At 53.0% G+C, this 22,501-nt stretch overlaps 1 protein-coding gene and 1 pseudogene across 1 annotated transcript; one reads left to right on the forward strand and one right to left on the reverse strand.

Moving 5' to 3' along the window:
* LOC132334622 (zinc finger protein 850-like) overlaps nucleotides 1-22,501 on the forward strand; it is an 860,268-nt pseudogene that overhangs the window by 162,248 nt on the left and 675,519 nt on the right.
* LOC132334775 (zinc finger protein 239-like) lies at nucleotides 15,835-16,804 on the reverse strand. The gene has a single exon (XM_059860889.1). It carries the CDS (start codon nucleotides 16,791-16,793, stop codon nucleotides 15,885-15,887), a length of 909 nt encoding a protein of 302 aa, XP_059716872.1. The 5' UTR covers nucleotides 16,794-16,804; the 3' UTR covers nucleotides 15,835-15,884.

Here is a 22,501-nt window from a genome sequence, read left to right on the forward strand (position 1 = left end):
TCTCCCGTGCGCTCCAGGGCTGCATCTGGCAAAGAGTGAGCACAGCCAGAGCTGAGGGGCTGCGGGAGAGGCCAGAGAACACAGCCCAGCCCTGCGCTCCCCAGGCAGGGAGAACCCCGGGATGCCCCACGGGGATGGAGCATGGGCACTGCAGGGTGTCTGCGCAGCCCCTTTTCCGTCCTGTCCGTGGGCATGTCCCCAGGGCATGGGATGGCATGGGATGGGACCAAGTTGGCTGCAGGCTCCAGCCCAGCGGCCCAGCTCTGCCACTCACCTTCCTGTGGTGGATGGAACGGCACCACCCCTTCAGTCTCCTGTGCTGGGGCAGCTCCAGGGCCTTCTTCCACCTCCTCCTCCTCCACCCAGGCCAGCTTGGGCACTCTCGGGGGTCTCTGCTCCATGTCACTGACTGGAGCTACTTGCAGGAGAGATGTCCTAGAAAAGCTCCAGGGCACCAAGTCCCACGCTCTGCCCTTGAGGGCAGCTGCAGAACAGAAGCCTCGGAAGGCCACGGGTCAGTGAGTCCTGTGCTCAGGCCTCGAGCTCAGCCTCAGGAACAAGGTCGCAGAAAAGCTCTGGGTCAGACGGGAACGAGTGGCTGTGTGGGGGCTCCTCACGGCACCGCTCTGTCCCGTTCTACGCCGTTGCGTGTTCCGAGCACCCGGGTAAGCTTCTATTTCCCACGTGTCACAAAGGGCCCTTGGACACCGGCTTCCGTTCCGTGCCATGGTGACCGTGCTGCAGCGTGCCACCCAGGGCCCTTGCACACACTGCCACCTGCCCTGGGGCTGCCCCCAGCCCATCCAAAGTGGCCCAGGCTGGAAGCAATCCCTGGCCTCAGGGGTCTAAGACAGCCCGACAGGATCTTTAGGAAGGGCTCAGACCATCAGCAAACGCTGCCCTGCTCTGCGGGCTCCGTCCTATTCCCATAGCTTTCCCTGAGAGCATTTTAATTTCTAAATTATAATCATTTGAAGGGAGAGGATTTACATTTTCCATTTCAGAGAAGGCTTCTGCCTTCCTTAGCAGACACCTCTCTTTTCAAACCAAGACAATTTTTTTCTCATCTTGCTGGGGAGCCCCGTTTTACACTGGGGACCTGGAGAACCATTCCCAGCAATTGGGAAAATCTTAGGTGCTCCATCCACCCATGGAGGAGGTCTCCAAATTTGCCCCAAAAGTGGCTCCAGCTTTTATAGGCCAAAAAGAGCAAGTCCAAGTGACTTGATGATATTTTTAGCCCAGAAAGCCCTGCAGCTGATGGCACACTTCACAATCAGCAGGGACACAGCTAGGCCAAAGGCCAGACCTCTGCTGGGAGCCTTTCTCCCCAAACACCTTTCAAACAAACCCCCATTCAAGTCCGTTGGGAAAGTTTCCTAAAATGATACATTTCTGGCACATAACTACACAGGGTTGCGTGAAAGATTCTAAAGCAGCTGCTTTGGAGTCAAAGAGCCAGCATTACGAGTCCTTGTCATCTGTTTGTCACTAATTCACACTTTGGGGGATTTGAAGGAGTTAGGAAGGAGCTAGAGAGCGGACCTCTGAGTTTTTTAGATGATGCCATTTCTTTTCCTTATCTTCTGCATAGACAGGAAGGGTGAGTTTGGCTCCCATCTCCACTGCACAGCTCACAAGGCTGCAAGACTTCTAGTTACAAGAGCTTTTAAAGATTTGTTGGCTAATAAGACACTGCTAGCAAGGATATCTATGTTTTTCTTTTGGAGGTGAGACATGAGAAGTAATGAAAATGTGTTGCATTTTAAACCAAAGAGGAAAAGAAACGAAAGCACTCACAGAGGATTTGGCAAAGCCAATAGGTGCCAGTGTGGCTTATCCTGTTGGCTGCTCAGTTATTGCAGCCCTTTGCTACTTTGCCATTTGTCTTGTTTGGAGGTTGTGCTCAGATAATTCAATGATGGGTACAAGAGAAATCTAAAAAATCATAGCTGATCAATGATGCAAAATATTACAACTTAGGAAAATGTAAATAGATTGTGAAGTATTTACATCAGGGTGATGACAGTTACCACATAGAGACCAAAAGAAGCCCTTTTAACAAAACTTCAATTTTATCCTTGATCCTCAAGCCCTACTATCCATTTGTTTGGCTGATGTAGTATAATGTAGAAATACTGTTCAATACCTTGTGATGTTTATACTTTCTAACACTTCTGATGTGTTTTCTAAAAGCTGTGAGTATTTTTTAGTTTGAAAAAAAATCTATTATTTTGGTAGTAACATTGCAGTTCTGTCTTTTCCTTTTGGTACTCAGCTGAAAAAATAAAGGAAAAAAAAGAGCAGAAAAAGTTGCAGAGGTGGACAGTAGATCACAAAGAGCAAAGTTACAGGAGATGAGTACATTATTACTGCCACTGCTTAAGAGCATCTCTCACAAAAAGCAGACTGGCTACACTGTCCCAACTCCATCATTTCAACTTTCCATGTTTTGTTTCTTGCTTGGCAAAGCTGAGCTGAGCCATTTTTACCTAATATGAATAACAACTAGTAATACACACTTACAGTTCTCTTGTATTACTGCAACAGCACTAGGTACCTTTAGAAGTTTTTTGGGCAAATGCAATGCTGTCCCTAAATTTAAACCGGTTCAAGATATTATTTGTAGCTTATTCTTGAAAGTAATTTGTAGCAAAAGTCAAAAAATCATTGCAGATGGTCAGTGACTGGACTGTTATGTGTATGGGATGCACAGGATGATTTAAGTACTGCTTCATTCTGTGTGACTCCAGGCTTTGAAAAGAGTAATCCCACTTGGCATTTGGACTCCATTTGGTCTCAGGAATTATGGTGCCAGAGTAACTTGTTAGAAGCTTGTGAAAAAATGTCTCTGAAGTTTACAGCAAGCTGAAGTGTACAGAAGAATGAGAATTCAATGGATAATTCAATGAATACTTAGAATAAGTTTGAAAAGCATATGCAGTTATCCTACTGTCTATGTTCAGTGACTGTCCACTGCTACAGTACAGTGCACAATGTCACCAGGAAAATTGTGAATGTCATTTTCAAACCAATCTACTAACACATTTTATTTTTGATCAGAGTTACTATCTACAAATTACCAAGCTGTTTTGCCTTTTTGAGGGTCTTGGTTTTTTTTGTGTGAAGTATTTCCATGTATAATACAGGTGGCTCCTGTGTCTTGGTTTGGAAAGACAGGTGTTTGCTAAGGAAGGCAGGAGCCTTTCTTGAAATGGAAAAATGTAAACCCCTTCCTTCTGAATTGTTATAAATTTGAAATTAAGGGCAGCTCTCAGTTAAAATTTTGGGAGCAGGAATAACAGTTCTTTATTAGGGAAGTGTTGGCGATGGAGAGAGATTGGGAGACTGACTTGGTGATCAGAATCTGATTTTATTGTGGGATACAAGCACTTATATACTATTTTAGGGAGACAAGTAATGTGTACTACAATGATTAGGTTACAAGCACCTACACAAACTTATGCATAAAACAACATCCCTTGCTTGCAGAGTTTAATGGGATTTTCTTTTTCCAGCAAACCCATCTGATTTAATCTTCTTGACATCGAGGTCTAATTTTCAAAGTTCCGTTTGCTTTTGCCAAGGCATCCTGGTATCAAATCTCTTCTGTTAACCAGGTCCAAAGTCCATCATCTGTCTTCTGTCCTCCAACATTCCAACATCTTAACACCTGAATTATATTACTGACTGATGGGAATGGTTTAGATTGTAACCTCTGTCATCAATGTACAGCTCAGATTCTTAAGGAAGCACCCTGAAGGAGATGATGCTTATTTGGAAAACGTGGGGGTTCCCAGGAGGGGGCACCGCTGATCCAGGGCATCGAGGCGCTGCCTGCAATCGTCCATAACCACCCCTAAGGAGCCTCCAGGGCTTCACCCTCCATGAGCTGCAGCAGACGTGTTGGGAAAGTTGGCAAGAGCCTGTGGAATGGTCCTTGTTGCAGGCAGATTAGCCACTTGTAGCTCTTCAAATCTCCCTCCTGTGAAAAGTGAAAAAACTTAAACCATTCCTAAATGTGAAAAACACGTTCACTCTCCTGTGAAAATGTAAAAAGTTTAATAAAGGACAATGGGAGACCAGGACCATGGAGGAAAGGTTATTATGGCCGGGTGCATGTTGGCCCTCAGCCAGGAGCACCCTGTTCCCTTTGGGGATCCCCCTGAAATACCTTTTCCCTTACACCAGCCTGTTGCATATTCATAGACCCTCATGCATAGCAAACTTTTCCCCAAACTAGTTTACCTGTTCCAAGAATTGTTTCGCATGGCTCTTCCTTTGATCTGTCTTTTTAAAGCATGCAGATTCCTTGGTTCTGGTTTTAGTCCACTCTTATCACCTCCAGTTTTTGGGCCTTGGTCTACTCTGATTCTGAGAAATTTAGGTTTTGGGATTTTTACTATGTTGTGGATGGAAGCAAGACGGATGGCACAGGTTGTCATCCTGGGTTTCTTCTTCATGCTTCTTCTTCCTTCTTCTTCATGGGTTTGGGTGGCTTTTTCTAATTGGGCAGAAATTCTGCATTGCAGGCTCTTTGGGATCAGCTATTGGGTTAAAAGGGAAAATAATCTAGGTGTCAGTTCTTAATTGGATAGTTTAGTCTTAAAAGACCTTGGAACAAGAGATTGTTAGCCATTTTGTGCCTTCTAATGAAAAGCTGCTGAACTCACATTAATGAGACTGTTTTACTGATAAGAAATAATAAACACTTGAGTCTGAAGATGAATTACTGCCTCAAGTCCCTTATATCCAGAGCCAGTGAAACCGATGACTGGTACCCCCACACCCTGAGGTAGTGCCAGGGCAGAACTTGTTCATGCTCTTTTCTCCTGGTGATTTTCTAATCCCATCCAGACTCTGATAGCAAAGCTGTGCTGGTGACAAAATACTGACCTTGGAATCCTCGGGCACTTTCTGGGTGGGTGTTTGAATCTGCTTTTCCAGGGCCTTGGGCTGAGCAGGGTGAGGCCGAGGCCTGGGGCCCTCCAGCTGGCACCGGGCAGCCCCCGGGGCAGTGGCGAGGGGCGGCACTGAGGGGCAGCACAGGGTGCATTTCCCCTGAGCGGGCAGGCGGGCGGGCGGTGGGGAAAGGTGCCCTGGGCACAAGGGCAGGCACAAGGGCCCCGGCTCTCTGCAGGGCAGGCAGCCCATCGCCAATCACTGCTCCCAGAGCTGCTGTCAGGGCCGTGTCTCCTCCCTGCCGCTGACCCTGCACCTGCAGTGCTGCGTCCGGCTCTGCCGGGCTCCCCGGCACGGACGGCAAGGACGTGGACACGCTGCAGCAGGGCCCAGGAGGGACAGCGAGATGGTGCGAGGGCTGCAGCTCCTCTCCTGCAAGGAAAGGCTGACACAGCTCGGCTTCTTCAGCCTGGGAAAGAGACTGGGCCTTGACCTAACTGTGCCCTTCCAGTACCTGAGGGCAACCTACAAGAAAGCTGGACAGGGACTTTGTACGAGGGCAGAAAGGAGAGGACAAGGGAGAATGGATCCAAATGGAGAGAGAATAGGTTTAGGTAAGGGATTCAGAAAAAAGACTTTCCTGGAACAGACTGCCCAGAGAAGGTGTGCATGTCCCATCCCTGACAGTGTTCAAGGCCAGGCTGCATGGAGCTCTAGACAAGCCGGTCTGGTGCAAGGGGTCCCCAGCCACAGCAGGGGGGTTCCCAGCAGCCATGGGATTTTTCAGATCCCTTCCAAGCCAAACCATGCCACAACTCCGTGACTCTGGGATACTTCCCCTACTCATCCTCTGGCAGGAAAAGAAACTTGGCCCCAAGCTCCACACTGCAGACTATGTATTTTGGCAGCCTGCATCTGTGTCAACAGAGGATGAAAAGAGATGACATTAGTGACATGATTTCCCTTTTCTACTAGAAAATTAAATGCTCTGCTCTGGTCCACTTGCGCAAAATTGTCAGAAGAGGCAATTCTTCCCCATCAAATGCTTCGTCTCACACAAAGAAGAAAGAAGCCACAAGCTAACACTCTTCTTTATTGCTACATTGTTTTCTTTGGTTACTTCTCTAATAGGAATGACTTTGGGGTGTGATTTGTTTGTTTTCTCTCTTTCGTTCCTTGGGGCGCGCGGCGGCTCCTCCATTGGGTTCGCGGTGGCAGCGGAGGAACGGCCGCGAGCTCCGGCGGCTCCGCAGCAGCAGCAGCAGCAGCAGCAGCAGCAGCAGCAGCAGCAGCAGCAGCAGCAGCAGCAGCAGCAGCGCTTCTCTCGATCGGTTTTCCGCTCGACTTTCCACTTGCTCCCCATCCCGTCCCGTCCCGTGCCGTCCGTGTTCCGCCTCTCCCAGGCCGGCTCATGCCACGTCCCGCAAGGCGCCCCTCGGCGGGGCCGCCCCGTGCCCGCCCCTGCCCGGCCCGCCGTGGTTCCGCCTCCGCCGAGCTCTCTCCGTACTGGCTGTGGCGCCGCTGGAAGAGCCGCTCGCTCTGGTGCTGGCGGAGCAGCACGGTCTTTTGGCTCCGCCTGGCGCGGGCTCTGGCCCAGCCCAGGCCGAGGCCCCGGCCCCGAAAGAAGCCCCTGCCGCGGTTCCGCCCGCTGCCGCCCCGCTGCCGCTCGACTCCCGCCCCGTGGCCGACAGCGTCGCCGGCAGCTTCCCCGCTCCGAGCTCCGCCTCTCGCCAGCTCGGCCGCCGGCCCTGAGCCGCCGCAGCCCAGGGCGGCTGGGCAAGCAGCAGCGCGCCGGGCGGGTGGGTGCCCCGAGCAGAAGAGCGGGAGCGCGGTGCTGCCCGCACGGGCGGAGAAGCCTCCCCTAGAGCAGCTCTACAGGGAGGGCTCGCTGCTGGGCAGCGGCGGCTTCGGCAGCGTTTACTCCGGGACCCGGCTCGCCGACGGCGCCCCGGTAAGAGACGGGGCCGGTCGGAGGGGGGCTGCGGGCGGCGGGCGGCGGCCGAGGAGCTCAGCCCGCCGCTCGCCTTGGCTCGCAGGTGGCCATCAAGCGAGTGTCCCGGGACCGCATCTCGGAGTGGGCGCGGCTGGTGAGTGAGCGGGGCCAGCGGGAGGAGCCGGCGGGGCGTGCCGGGCGGGGCGAAGGCGAGGCCCGGCGGGGCGGCAGCCGGAGCACTCCGAGGGGAGCGAGGGTGGAGTGAGTGGGGGTGGCGAGCAGTGGCAGGGTCGGGCAGGGGGTGCCCGAGGCGCGGCGCAGCATCGGCCCCGCTGACGGCATCGCGGTGCCCCCGCAGCAGAACGGCGCCCTTGTGCCCCTGGAGTTGGCGCTGCTGTGGATGGTGTCGCGGCCTGGCTTCCGCGGCGTCGTGCGGCTCCTGGACTGGTTCGAGGTGCCCGAGGGCTTCGCGCTGGTCATGGAGCGTCCGGAGCGCTGTCAGGACCTCTGGTACTTCCTGCACGAGCGGCGCTTCGTGACGGAGCCCGTGGCGCGGGGGCTGTTCCGGCAGGTGCTGGAGGCCGTGCGGCACTGCAGCAGCCGCGGCGTCCTGCACCGCGACATCAAGGCCGAGAACGTCCTCGTCGACCTGGCCACGGGCGAGGCGAAGCTCATCGACTTCGGGTGCGGCACGATCCTCCAGGACACGTTCTACACCCAGATGTCAGGTGAGTTCAAAGTCGGGGCCCAGCCGGGCAACGGAGGTTCCCCCCTTTGCTGGTAGAGGGGGAAGAGGGAGGGAAGGAAGGAGGGGGAATTCTTCTGCCAGCTGCAGCCAAGTTGCTTTTTGGCAGGGCAGGGGCTGGCTTTTGTGGAATGGGAGCTGGCTGGGAGAGAGGGTAGGAGGGAGGGAGGGAGCAGGATATGCCTGATGAGCTGCCCGTGTCCCATAGGAACGCCGGAGTACAGCCCACCGGAGTGGATCCTCTTTGGCTGCTACCATGGCCAGCCAGCCACCATCTGGTCCTTGGGCATCCTGCTCTATGAGCTGGTCTGTGGGCACCTTCCTTTCCACACCAAGGAGGACATCGTCTGGGGCCAGCTCTGCTTCCCCGCCCGGGTGTCTCAAGGTGGGGATGCGCCTTCAAGGCACGAGGGGAAGAACGGGGTTGGGAGGGGCAGCTGGCACAGAAGCGTCCTGCTCTTGCAGCTGGTGAGGAGGTGGATCTCCTGGGCTTAGCTGGAGGAGGTGGCACCTGTGCCTCTGTGCTGGTGTCCTCCGCAAGAGAGGATCGATGGGAAGCTTTTGGCTGCAGCTCTGAGCACTCCTGGTGTGGCCTGAGCACTGTGGAATGTGGGAGAGCATGGACAGGAGCCTTGTCCCGCTGAGCGGCGGTTTCTGGTTTTTCTCTGCAGAGTGCCAGCACCTTATCAGGTGGTGTTTATGCATGGACCCCACAGAGAGACCATCACTGGAGGAGCTTTTCGAGCATTCTTGGCTGCAGGAGCCCTGCCTGGCCCAGGAGACAGCAGAGATGCATCCCTGTGCACAGTAGGATCCAGGAGCCCAGCAAGCACCAGCAGCACGCGTCCTGTGGCGCTGGAAGAAAAGCCCGGAGTGTTTACCTGCAGCTGCGGTGCGGAGGAGAGAGCGCAGCCAAGGAGATGCTTCCGCTGGTCCCCGGCGAGCTGTGGAGGGAACAGCTCTGAGCTCCCCGTCCTATTGGAGAAGTGGTGGCAGTGCAGTGAAGGTGCCATGGACTGGAACAGGGGAAACATTCCCCTGCAGCTCAGTGGCATCGTGATGTCGCTGCAAGTTGAGGCACAGCTGGCGTGTTCTTCTGGAGCACAACATGGAGCTGGGAACACCATCCTGGAGCTGGCCGCTGGCAGGGCAGAGCTGATGGGCTTTGGCTGCAGCCCCTGACTGGAGGACACGCTCTGCGCCCCGATGAAATCAAGATGAGTCCCCAGCCGGTGCAGGGGCGGGGGGATGCTGGTGCTTCCAGGCAGGGCAGGGCTCGGCCTGGCCACGTGCCGGAGGTTCCCTGCTCGGCGGCGCTGGGTAATATTAATTTTTCTGCCAGCCCCTGAGCTGCTTTTCGGCGGGACAGGGGACGGATGTTGTGGAAGGGGAGCCGGCTGCTGGCCTTGCTGACAGCTTCTGCCAGCCAGCCTGGCAGGGGGTGAGGCGGGGGCAGCCAGCCTGACAAAAGCATCCATCCATGTGGATGGGGGATGGGTTCCGGAGCCGTGCCCCAGCTGGTCTGCTTTGCAGGCCCTTGAGGAAGGGGCGCGTTTACGCGTGGGAAAGGTGGGGATTTTCCCCACCCTTGGGCAGGTTTAATTCTCGCATGGAGTGGTCAGACCCTCCTCAGGCCTGTGAAATGGTGACAGGCTTTGTGCTTTTTCTTGTTTCCAGGTCTTGTTTTGAATTGACTTCCATGCAATTGTTCTCTGTTTTTCCCAGGAGGATTACACCTGGTGCCCAGACCGGATGGGGAAGTGCCTGCAGCGTCTGTGGAGCACGTCCAGTGGCAGCACTACCCCAGGGGTCACGGTCTGCAGGGACAGCCCCTTCCAGAAGGACGAGGACCTGGTGCAGGATCGGCTCCTCTCCTGGCAGCAGCTCTCCAGAGGTGGGCACCCAGCTCCATAGCTCAGCTGGCAGAAGGGCTCTGGGCAGGCGGCAGCGGGCACACGGGCATCCCGCTCTTGCAGCTGCTGAGGAGTTGCTGTGCCGTGATTAGGGGGAGGAGGTGGAACATGGCCTGCCATGCTGCCCTTCTCTAAAAACAGAGAATGGCTTGGGAGGTTTGGGCTCTGAGCACAGCCAGCAGCCTGGCCCGGGCACAGGCCATGGTGGGACGGGGGGACAGGAGCCTGCTGCCACTGACCGTGGCTCTCTGGTTTCTCTCCGCAGGCTGCCAGCACCTCATGCCATGGGAACGGCACCGCTCGGCCTGCCAGGCTGTGGGGGCTGGAGGGCAGCCCATGTTCATTTGCTATCAAAGATAAATTGGTTAGTTTTTTTTTTTTTTGTCATCATCATCATCAGATCTTTCATCCTTTTCCAAACTTTTGGCCTCCTGTGATAAATGGATGTGATTTGTGCTAACAAAATTGTAATTATATCATCATTTTTGGAAAATACTTGGAAAGGTATATGTGATTCATGGTGTGAAGCAGATGGGTTTCTTTGTAGATGATACATGCGGGAAACAGGATACAGGAGATTGGAACTGGCCTTGATGAACAAAAGTTAGGAAGACTCCCAAGTCAGAATTGGCATCAAGACGAAGTTAAGACAACTCCCAGGACAGGATCGGCCATGACATGAATAAGGTTGGGACAATTCCAGACAGGGAGTCTAAAGTAGCGTTCCTATCTATAAAATAATAAGGCTTAACTGGAGCATAGTGCTTACTTACATAACACAGGACTTGGGGCACATGCACAGCCTGTCAGGTTATTCAGAGGACAGTGAGGAAGACTGTCAGCCTTCCTCCAGGGAGAGCCCCAGAGAGCCAGAAGCCCCCTTAGCTACAGCGGGAGCATGTGCTGTGAGTGTGGTGATGTAGATTTCAAGAATCAGAAACAGGAGGAGATTTACAGGAAAATATTGATGAATATGTATTAGCACACAGTACATAAGTTATGTTTGGATCCTTTTGCCTTTTGCATGTCAGGCAGGGTGGGAAGCCCTCCCCATACCCCGATCGATTGGTTTTGCTTATGCTTTATCCAAACCACTGCCAAATCTCCTTTTGTAACTACTGGATTCTATTTGATTGTATTATTTTATCTCAATTAAAACTGCTGCTAAATTTTAAGTTTGTAGTTTATAAATTTAGACATATGGAACCTTATATATAACATCAGGAATATGACTTAATAGTTTACAAAACCAAAATGAATATTATTCTGCTAAATTAACAAGGAATAGAAAAGTATTAGAGACTTAAATCACAAAGGACAAAGTTACAGAAATGATGACACTTGATTAAATGAATACGTTTTAACCTAATGAGTTAATAGCTCAGTCTCCTCTGGCTTTTGATCTCCTCCCCAGAAGGGGAGCAGTTCTTTGATCTCCTCTTCACGAGGGGCACAGTCCTTAGGGCTTGGTCTCAGCTTTGGCATAGGGTGGATGATGGTGACTGCCAAAAACCCCTATAAAATCCCCCCCAAAACCCCCAAATCCCCTCAACCCCCCCCCCCCCCCCGCCCCAAACCTCTCCCCAACCCCCTCACGATCAATTTTTGGTTAATTTCAGGTAATTTTGGGTGGATTTGGGGGCGTTTTGGTACCTCGTGGATGCCAAAGTGGGCATAGGATTCAAACCTACTCAAAATTTCCCCTTAAATTCCCCTAAAATCCCTCCATATCTCCCCCAAACTCCATCAGGATGGATTTGGAGGTAATTTTGGGTTAATTTCAAGAAATTCTAGGTCAATTCTGGGTGGCTTTTGGGTGATTTTGGAACCTCCTGGGCACCAAATTTGGCATAGGATTCAAACCCAGACGAAATCCCCTCAAAATCTCCTCCAAACTCCCCAAATTTCCCCCCAACCCCCTGGGTTGGGTTACTTGGGTTATTTAGGAGGAAATTTTGGGAGATTTTGGTACCTTGTGGATGCCCAAGCGGGTGAAGGATTCAAACCCAGCCAAAATCCCCCCAAATCTCCTCAAAACCCCTCTCAAATTTCCGCCACAACCCCTCAGAATGGGTTCTGAGGTAATTTTGGGTGGATTTGGGGTTAATTTTGGGGCCTTTTGTGAAGCAGTGAGGGCCCCAGGCACAGGGCTTGGAGCGGGACTGAGCAGCGGGGCAGGAAAGGGGGGGAGGGAGGGAGGTGTGAAAACCCCCCCGAAGATCCCCTGATGGGGGCACCCCTAAAAAGTTCTGTGCCAGGATTAGGAAAAAAACAGGACCTTTGGTTTTTTCAGTCTTCAGGCTGTTGTTTATTTTTCTCTTACCAAAAGTTCAGCACGCCGTCTGCACACCAGACTTAGTGTACAAAGAGAAGGCACCAAAAGTCACAAGACACACAGGTTCAAGGTCTTTTAATATCATTTTGCCCAATTAACTCTTAGAACGCATTTTATTTCTACCTTCCTGTCAATAACTAATTCTTTGTTTGCCACTCAGCTTCTGCATTGCAGCTCTTTCCAACCAATCACCCTGTGCTCCCAGCACAGCAGAAAATGGAGGAGATGAAGAACAAGAAGGAGATCAGGCAATGCCCAAAATCCTCCATCTTGTCTTCTACCCACCCTCATACTAAAAACCCAAAGCTCTCAGTTTTTCACCCTGTGATAAACTACACTACTCTCTATTTCACACACTCGTAGATTCCAATTCATCCCAAAGTCTTGGAAGCTTTCTCCATGGACAAAAGTTAAAAGCAGTGATCTCTTGGGGATCAGGACTTCTCAGGACAGGCAGGGAGACATTCCCTGTGCCCTGGGTTCCAACAGCAGGGGGGAAGGGGAAGTTTGGGACAGGAAAAGAAGGACTTGGGCAGGAAAAAGGGGAACCTTAAACAGCGTGGTAGGCGCCATTTCTAGAGGGAGGGCCCGGGACGGCGCGGCCGTCACCTTCCCGGGTAGGTGTGGATACACAATCCAGGTAAGATTTCCCATGGATCCGTCTGGGAAACATTAGGGAGCTGGAGATGAAGAATCCTGAACAACCTCGCAGGTGGTGTTTGTGACAATTGTTTTCCTCATGGATTGTTTACCCCCAAGGGGTGTTTTCTTAATTAGCCAATCATGTGAAATGTAAAATAACCAATCAGGTCCACCTGGATCAGGACTGAGTATAAAAAAATGCGTCTCCTAATAAAGATGATTTTTGGCTTTCTGAAGATGCATGGAGTGTGTCACTCATTTATCCATGTCATTTCTGACTCAACAGTGACAGGCAGGAAAGGGGAACATGGAAAGATGGGGGGGAGGAGGACACAGGACGGAGAGAGGACAGCAGCGCTCCCGTGTCACCTCTGGATGGATTCTGTCCCTTGTTCTGCCCTCAGGAAAAGAGATACAGGGTGGCACAGAGTGTTGGGAAGGATGAAAGTTTGACAAGAAACTTTAACAGATATGTGTGCTTGGCAGAAAGATTTTTGAATGTAGAATCTGAAGAAGGAATAGAAATGAAAGCAAGTTTTGATATAGAAGAAAAGAATTGCTGAGCCAGTCTTACTGGGTAACTAAGAAGGCAAAGGGTGTGCTACTTACAAGGGGTTTTTATGGCTTAGAGCAAAGGATAAACCTACCTCAATCAGATGTTTTTACCAACCAAAAAGATGCCACAGGCAAACAAGTCAGCAAAGTTGCAAGTAGAAAAAAGGTCTCAGAATTTTCCACTGCAAGAAAACTGAAAAACAACTTCTAGCTTAAACTGTAAGGTACTAACTTTTAGTGACTGGAGAATAATAATATGAATATGGTAATTACAGGAGTTATGATAGGCTATAGATAAAAGTAAAGGTAAAGATTGGTTCTACTGTATTAAGATGCTCAGCAAAGCAGAGTATATAATGCACTGTAACCAAAGCTAAAGGGTCTCTGGGCTTGTCTGCAGCTGGAGCTGACAGCTGGAGGCACAGGCTCTGTCACCAGACCCTGGACTGCTGTAACATCTTGGATACAATAAACTGCATTTTGGAGAGCTGCCTGGAGCCCCTCATCTCTCATTCAGGCTCTTACAGGAGAGGGACACGGGGTGACGGACAGATGGCAGCAACCCCGTGCCATGCTGGCAGTTTTCACTCCTTGCTGCACTCTTGGGAACAAAAGGGTAAGGAAAGATATGGACAATGTTATGGATACATCTTCTAATAGTGGCTTCTAGCAAATATTAAAATGGATTTTATATCTGTGATGTTAAAGCAACTTTGTTGTAAAGATACAGCTTTTATTTCTGTTGTTAATTAAGCTTCATGAAATAGCTGCTTGTGTTAAAATTCCTGCTGGGATGGGATAACATCCAGTGCACACAGGATGAGGACACCTGCACAGATCTGCCAACTATCAGCACTCCCTGTCTGAAGGCAGAGTGGACCAAGGCCCAAAACCTGGAGGTGATAAAGAGAAGGAGCCAAAACCACAGCCAAGAAACACACATGCTCTGAAAAGGCAGACCCAAGGAGGGGCCAGGTAGAACAGTTCCTGGAATATGTGAAGTAGTTTATGGATATGCATGAGGGTCTATGAATATGCAACAGGCTGGTGTAAGGGAAAAGGTATTTCAGGGGGATCCCCGAAGGGAACAGGGTGCTCCTGGCTGAGTGCCAAGATGCACCTGGCCATAATAACCTTTGCTCCATGGTCCTGGTCTCCCATTGTCCTTTATTAAACTTTTTACATTTTCACAGGAAAGTGAATGTGTTTTTCACATTTAGGAATGGTTTAAGTTTTTTCATTTTTCACGGGTGGGAGTTTTGAAGAGCTGCAAGTGGCTAATCTGCCTGCAACAAGGACCATTCCACGGGCTCTTGTCACCTTTCCCAACACGTCTGCTGCAGCTCATGGAAGGTGAAGCCCTGGAGGCTCCTTAGGGGTGGTTATGGACGATTGCAGGCAGCGCCTCGATGCTCTGGACCAGCGGTGCCCCCTCCTGGGAACCCCCACGTTTTCCAGTTTCTGTGAAGCTGCCTGTGAAAAACACGTTCACTCTCCTGTAAATTAATGGCCCACTAACAGCAGATATTTCCTGGAGGGAGGAATGGTTGTGGAAGAGATAAACTGCCCAATGCACAGAAGATAACTGCCCCACCTCTGACAATGGAAACACAACACACACTTATCTTGCAATCCAGGACCTGTCCTCACTGGCTGCCCCCATTCTCCAGAGTTCATGGTGTCCAGGGAGGCTGCAGCTGCCGCTGCCGGGAACAAACGAGACGGGTCTTGGTTTCAGAGATCTCCAGAATCCATTTCTGACCCCAAAAAACAGGGCAAAGGCAGGGCCACGGGGTTTTTATAGGGTACTGTCCTGGTTTAGGGCAAATTTGGGAGAGAATCCCCAAAAAGGGCTTCTCCAAAAAACAAACCCACACGCCCCTCCCCCAACCGGTTCGGGAAGAATTCCTCGGAGAGAAGTGGAAAGAACCTGTTTAATTGATAAGCACAGCACCCCCCAGCACACACGATGAACAATACCGGATGACACCACTCTTCCACTGCTCCGAAAAAAGATGACAAATTCAGAACAGTCTCTCCTGGAGGTTTGCTCTGTTATCAGTCCCTCCGGCGCTGAGGCAGCTGCTACAGTCACAAGGTGTAAACTCTCTCTCTCCATGTTCCAGATCCCAGTCCGGAGCAGTCAGCAGGTCCAACGGGGTGGGAGGAACAGTCCAGAAAGGAATTTGGACTGTTTAGCTAAATTAACTAATGGCGGGGGGGGGAAGAAAGCAAGAGCAAGCAAAGCAGAAGCGAAGCAGAAGCAAGAGCGAAAGCAAAAAGCAGGGGCAAGAAGCAAAAAGCAGCAACGTGCACTGGTGCTATCTGGATGTCCCGCCGAGTGGCTGATAAGAGGCCAAAACAAAACCTTGACTCCACCAGTCTTAAAGGCACAGAACATAATATCCAGCATAAATTACACACACACGAATGGGGATAACAGTCACCCTAGGACAGGTACGCCAGGGGTGGAGTTTGGGTTTGGGCCAGGGGAGGAGTTGTTAGCAACACAAGAAGGATGAGATCTAATTCCTGCCTTTTAGCAACAGGGACACTCCACACAGAATGTGTAACCAAATCCTAAATTCCTCCTCAAACACCTGAGAAATGGTGGGACTTTAGATATCTTTGATCAATTTCATTTATTTAACCATGTTTATGGTGGTTTTAAGGGATGAAGATGAATCAGAATAAAATTAAGGCCAAACCAACAGGAAAAGCAGCCATGTGTGTTCCCAACATGGATCACAGGGAATGTGGGTGACCAGGGCTCTGCCAAATGCGGCTCCTCCAGTGGGGGATGGAGCTGGAGCAGCGCACGAAGCTCTTCCTGCACTCGGGGCACTCGCAGGGCTTCCCTCACCGGTGCCTCCGTTGGTGTTGGGTCAAGTGAGAGCTCCTGGAGAAGCTCTTCCCACACTGGGGACACTCGTAGGGCCTCTCCCCAGTGTGGATGCGCCGGTGGGTGATGAGGGTGGAGTAGTGCTTGAATCCCTTCCCGCAGTCAGGGCATTGGAAGGGCCTCTCCTCTCTGTGAATCTGATAGTGCTGGAGAAGAAGGGAGTTGCTCTGAAACCTCTTCCCACACTTGGAACACTCGTAGGGCCTCTCCCCAGTGTGGATCTTTTGGTGGAGGATCAGGTTGGAATGCCGGCTGAAGCTCTTCCCACACTCCCCACACTTGCAGGGCCTCTCCCCGGTGTGGGTTCTCTGGTGCCTGATCAGATTGGAGCTGTGCCTGAAGCTCTTCCCACATTCCCCACACTCGTGGGGCCTCTCCCCAGTGTGGATGCGTCGGTGCGTGACAAGATGGTCATTCTGCCTGAAGCCCTGCCCGCAGTCGGGGCAGCGGAAGGGCCTCTCATCTGTGTGAGTGCGCTGGTGCTGGAGGAGATTGGAGCTGGTCTGAAACCTCTTCTTGCATTGATCACACTCGTAGGGCCGTTCCCCAGTGTGGATCCTCTGGTGCCTGATCAGCTCAGAGTTCCACCTGAAGCTCTTCCCACACTCCTCACACTTGTGGGACTTCTCCCCATCATGGAGCTGCTCATGGAGCACCAGCTCTGAGCTCTGGCTCCATCTCTGGCCGCCTTCCCGGCCCAGGCTGGCTCTTTCCCCCTCAGATCCCTGCCATCTGCGTTTGCAGCCCCTCCTCGTGTGGGATCTCCGGGGCTTTTCCTCCCCGTTGGGTTCCTGCGCCGTGGAGCCGCTCAAAACGGCCTCTTCCACCAGGTTCTGACACAGGGATTTGTCCTCCCTGCTCTCCATGCTCAGCTCCTGCTCTGGAGGAAGCGGGACAAAAACAGGATGGGATTTGCCTCCGTGGCACAGGGAAGGGGAAGGAGATCCCCCCCCAGGGCTGTCCTGCAGCCGGGGGCCGTGCTGGGCTGGGAGATGGAGCAGCACAGAGGGGAAAGGGGCACTGACTTCCTCCTCACCTGCCTCAGTGTCCTGGGGCACCTTCCTCTTCCTCACAGCCTCCCAGGGGTTGGCAATGGGAAATCCTGGTTTGGGTAAAACAATGGATGACCACGTGGATTTTGAAGGTCCCTCTGCCCAAGTCCATCTCTATAAGTCACAGGCCACCTGGGCTCCAGAAAAACCTCCCAAACACCAAAATTCAGCCCTGAAAAAGCCTCCAAAGAGTTCCCTGTCCGTGGTCCCTCTGGTGTTCGGGGTTCCCCCCTGTCCCAGCTGCTGGGGGTCACACTTGGATTGGGGGTCCCCCTTCTCCTCGGTGCCTGCCCTCCCCAGGCTGCTGGCAGTCCCAGCAATCCCAAAAGCTCGCCCCTCTTCGCTCTCACTATTTTGGGATGCCGGGGCTGTTTGGGCTCCCGGGTCCTTTCTCCTCTCACTCTCTGCTCTGGGCTGCAGGGGCTCCAAGGAGTCCCCCCTGCCCCTCTCCAGCTCTTGAGGGTCCCGCCAATGGCAGCGCTCCCCCCTTTCTGGGCTCCCCACTTTGGGCTCCTGGGGGACACAGGGCTCTGCTCCTCCAGGCTGCCTCTGCCGGCAGCCGCCACCGGCACCCCCTGATGTCCCCCCAAGGGGCCTTTTCCGCTCAGCCCTGGACTTCTTCATTCTCCAAACATCCCCCGAAAAAACCCCACCCAGGGATCCCCCCGGGATATCTGGGCTGAGCTCCCCCTCCCCACTCACCTGCGCGATGGGGGGGGCGATGATCCCACAGGTGGGGGCTGCGAATTCAGGCAGGGCTCGAGCACATGGTTCCGCCTGCCCAGCCTGGATCCGCCTTTGCCCCTCCTCTTCCTCCCGCTCCTCCCATTCCATCCCCGCTCCTTGTCCTCCTCAGCTCTCTTATCTCCATCTCCTTCTCCTCTTCCATCCCTCCCCTTCTATTCCTACTCCTCGCCCTCCCTAACCCCACCTCCTTTCCCTGCTTCTATCACTGCTCTCTCTCCGCCTTCATGACCTCCTCTTCCATCTCCCCCCCCCTCCCCCTCCATCCCTCCCCTTCCCTCCCTCCTCCTCCTCCTCCCCCAGCAGCAGCGACACCCTCGGTGCCCCGTTCCCGCAGCAGGAGCGGGGATGGAGCCGGGACAGGTCGGGATGGGCAGCGCGGGGCTCTCGGCTGCTCCCAGCCGCTGCGGGCGGGGGGAACCCGGCCCGGGCCAAAGGAGAGGCAAACTGGGAAAACTGGGGGCTGCACATCCAAACTGGGCCTTGCTGGGGACCCAGCCTGGGCACTGCCAGCCCTTGGGGCTCCTCTCGGCACCTCCGGGAGGGAGGAACGCACCCAGGGCTGGGGGATCCCAGCAGTGGCAGCGCTGCCAGGGACTGGGCTGGACTGGGATTGTACCGGGTTTGTATGGACATCATACTGAGATCATACTGGGAGCGAGCCGGAGCCTGCAGGGGGCCACTGAGGCCAGGTTAGGGGCAAATGGGGTACACTAGGAATGACTGAGATTATGCTGAGGGTGACTGGGAGTAGCTGTGAGCAACTGGGATCATGCTAGGAGCAACTGGGAGCAACTGGAAGTGACTGGCTTCATGCTGGAGGTGATGGGATACTGCTGGACTTATACTGGGATCAACTGGGATCATGCTGGAGGTGACTGGGATCATACTGGCAGTGAGTCCCACTAAACTGAGGGTGACTGGGAATGCTCGGGAGCAAATGGGATCATACTGGGGATACTGGGAGTGACTGGAACAAAAGTGAGGGTGAAAGAGAGCAACTGGAACCATGTGAGCACAGCTGGTTCATACCAGTGGGCTGGGGGAGTTTGTTGGGAGTTTAGGGCAATTATTGGGGTTTTTGGAGAGAATCACTGAGTTTGGGGGGTGTTGGGGATTTTGGGGGGTTTGTGGATTTTGGTGGGTTTGGACTTTGGGGGATTCTATTGGCCTTGTGGGGGGGTGTTTCAAGATTTATTGAAATCTTTTAAGGTTGTTTGTACTTTTGGGGGTTTTACTAGGATTTTGTGAGGGTTTTGTGAGATTCTCTGGAATTTTGAGGGGGTTTATTTGGATTATTGGGGGATTTGGGGGGGGTTTATTGGAATTGTGCAGGCATTTAGTAGGATCCTTTGGAGGTTCAGGTTTTTTAAGGAATTTTTTGGAGTTTTTTGTTAGAATTTTGGGAGGTTTTTGTGGGTTTTTTTGGGTGTTGCCAAGATTTCTTTGGGTCTCGGGGTAGATTTTGTGGGACTTTTTTATGGTTTTGCAGACATTTTTGCAAGGATTTGTGGGGTTTAATTAGGATGTGGGGGATTTGTTGAAATTTCAGTGGGTGTTCTGTGCGTTTATCAGGATTCTAGGGTGTTCTAACAGAACTTTGTGAGAGTTAATTGGGATGTCGTGGGTTTTATTGGGACTTTTGGGGGTTTTAAGGAGATTTTGGTGCCTCTCAGCCCTTCCCCACATCCGGGAATACCTGCAAAGCCCCCCCAAAATGCCACTAAAAACCTCCAAAATCCCAAAAAAATCCGCAAAAAACCCTCTGAACATACGCAAATCCCACAAAATACCAGTGGAACCCACCAAAATTTAAAAACACTCTCGAAAATTTCAATAAATCCCCCCCAAGAAACCCTCCACAACTACAATAAAATCCCCCAAAATTCAAAACCCCACAAATCCACAAAACCCCCCCAAATCATGTAACACCCCCCCCAAAACCCAGTAATTCTCCTCAAAAACCCCCACCAAATCCCCAAAACCCCTCCTAAAATCCCCCAAAAAAGCCCCCAAAAATCCCCCCAGACTCACTGGGGCCGTCCTGGATCAGGGGGCACCGGCCGGTGGAACAGGAGCCACTTCAGGGGGCCCTCGGAGCTTTTTGGGGAGGGGGCACCATGGGAGACCCCCCAAAAACCTGAAGGGGGAACCCCTGCGACCCCAAAATCTCCCCCAGGACCCCCAGAGCCCCCCCTAGGTTGGCCCGGGACCATCCCGGACCCCAAAACCCTCTACAAGACCACCAAAACCTTCCCAGGATTCTCAGACCCCCCCAGTTCTCCTCAAAATTCACCCCAGAGCCACCTGAGACCCCCCCCGAAATCCATCCGACTACCCCAAATCCCCCCTCAATCCCCCCAAACTCTATGAAATCCCCTCAGACTTCCCCAAATTCCCCCCAGACCCACCTCAGAACCCCCAAATCCCCTCACAACCCCACAGTTCCACTCACAATCCCCCAAAATCCCCTCAGACTCTCCCAATTCCCCTCAGATCCCCCTAAACCCACCTGAGAACGCTCCAGACCCTCTCAAGCTTCCACCAAAGCCCCCTCACACCCACTCATTCCCCCCAAACCCACCACACACCCCCCTATTTCCCGTCAATGCCCCCAGAAATCCCCCCCTTTCTCTTCAGACCCCAGCTCCTCCTCTGCCGCTCTCCTCTCGCAATCTCCCGCCTCGGCCGCGTGGGCAGGCTCCCAGCCAATAGCGGTGCGCCCCGCCGAACCGACCAATCACCACACTGCACGTCCCCGAACCAACCATTCACAGCGCGGCTCCCTTCAGTAACGCCCGCCTTCCCCGCCTCGTCGCAGCCAATCAGAGGCGAGCCGGAAGTGGCGCCCCGTTCCCCACCGCCACCGGGACCCGCTGGGCTGGGGACAGGTGCGGGAGGGGCCTGGGGGGGGAGCGGGGGGGCGGGGGAGGGGTCTGGGGGGTCTGGGGGGGCTTTGGGGAGGGGTCCGGGGCTTTGGGTGGGGTCTGGGGAGGGTCCTTGGGCATTGTGGGGGGACCTGGGGGGTGCGGATGGGTCCTAAGAGGGGTCTCGGGGGGAGGACGTGGGAGGGTCTGGGGGGATTTTGGGGAGGGGTCGTAGGAAGGTCTTGGGAGGGTCTGGGGGTGTTGGGATGGTCCTGGGGGAGTTTGGGGAGGGCTCTGGGGGGGTCCTGAGGGTGTCCTGGGAGGGTTTTGGAGGTTTTGGGGAGGGGCTTTGGGGGGTCTGGAAGGGCTTGGGGAGAGGTCCTGGGTGGGGTCTTAGGAAGGGTCTGGGGGGGTCTCAGGGGACATCTTGGGCTGGGCCCGATTGGGGTCTGGGGGCTCTCAGGGGGCCCTGGGCCCACCCTGGGGGGCTCTGGGGGGTTTGGGGTTCCTGGAGGGGTCCTGGGCGAGATTTTGGGGTCCCAGGGGGTCCCAGGCCCACCCTGAACCGGGGTCTGGGGGTTTCAGGGGGAGGGGTCACAGCAGGGGTTCCCCCCCCTTACCGGTTTTTGGGGGGTCTCCCATGGTGCCCCCTCCCCAAAAAGCTCCGAGGGCCCCCTGAAGTGGCTCCTGTTCCACCGGCCAGTGCTCCCTGATCCAGGACGGCCCCAGTGAGTCTGGGGGGATTTTGGGGGCTTTTTTGGGGGTTTTGGGAGGGTTTTGGGTATTTGGGAGTGGCTTTTTTGGGCTTTGGGGAATTTTATTGGGAGTTTAGCAGGAATTATTGGGGTTTTTGGAGACAATTACTGAGTTTTGGGGGTGTTGTGGATTTGGGGGGTATTGGAATTTGGGGGATTTTATTGGGGTTTTGTGGGGGGTTGGTTGTTTTGGGGCATTTATTGAAGTTTTTGGGAGTATTTTTTAATTTGAGTGGGTTTCACTGGTATTTTGTGGGATTCTCTGGGGTTTTGGAAGATCTTATTGTAATTTTGGGGGGATTTTGGGGGACCTTGGGTGGTCTGAGGGGGCTTTGGGGTTGTCCCCAGTTGTGGGGAAGGGCTGAGAGGCACTAAAATCTCCTTCAAAGCCCAGAAAATCCCAATAAAACCCACAAAATCCCAATTAAATCTCACAGAATCACATTAGAACACCCTAGAATCCCAATCAAAGTCTACAAAATCTATTGAAATCCCAACAACCCCCCCAAAACTCCCAATTAAACCCCACCAATCCTCCCAAAAATATGCCCAAAACAACAAAAAGTCCTACAAAATCCCCCCAAGACCCAAAGAAATCTTGGCAGCATCCAAAAAACCCCACAAACCCCCCGCAAATCCCACCAAAGAACAAAAAAAAATTCCTCAAAATTCCTGGACCTGCAAAGAATCCTAATAATGCTCCCAACAATCCAATAAAATTCCCCAAATACCCCAATAAAACCCCCAAAATTCTGGAGACTGTCACTGTCCTGGTTCAGGGCAAGTTTGGGAGAGAACCCCCCAAAGGGGCTCCTCTAGGAAAGCAGATTCAGTCGCCCCTCCCCCAACCGGTCCGGGAGAAAATACCTCCTTGGAGAAAAGTGGAAAAACCTGTTCATTAAACAATAAAACTTAAACAATATTAAACAATGAAACTCTTACTGCTCCAAAAGAGATGACAAACTCACCAAGTCCCCCCTGGGTTGCAGTTCAGCTCACTCAGTCTCTGCTCAGCCCCTCCGGTGCTGGAAATGCCGCGGCCCAGGCCCAGCCCGGGGGCCACAGGTGGAGCTGCCGGTGCTCTGCTGGTGTTCAGTCCAGAGCAGGTTGGAACAGGGCCAAAGAAAAGGGAAAAACCACAGTCTAGAGAACTTCT

The sequence above is a fragment of the Haemorhous mexicanus genome, chromosome 16 (genome assembly GCF_027477595.1).
Source record: "Haemorhous mexicanus isolate bHaeMex1 chromosome 16, bHaeMex1.pri, whole genome shotgun sequence".
Lineage (NCBI taxonomy): Eukaryota > Metazoa > Chordata > Aves > Passeriformes > Fringillidae > Haemorhous > Haemorhous mexicanus.

Coding starts and splice junctions, on each gene's coding strand:
- LOC132334775 (XM_059860889.1), bottom strand. CDS start 16,793: ATGGAGAGCAGGGAGGACAAATCCCTGTGTCAGAACCTGGTGGAAGAG.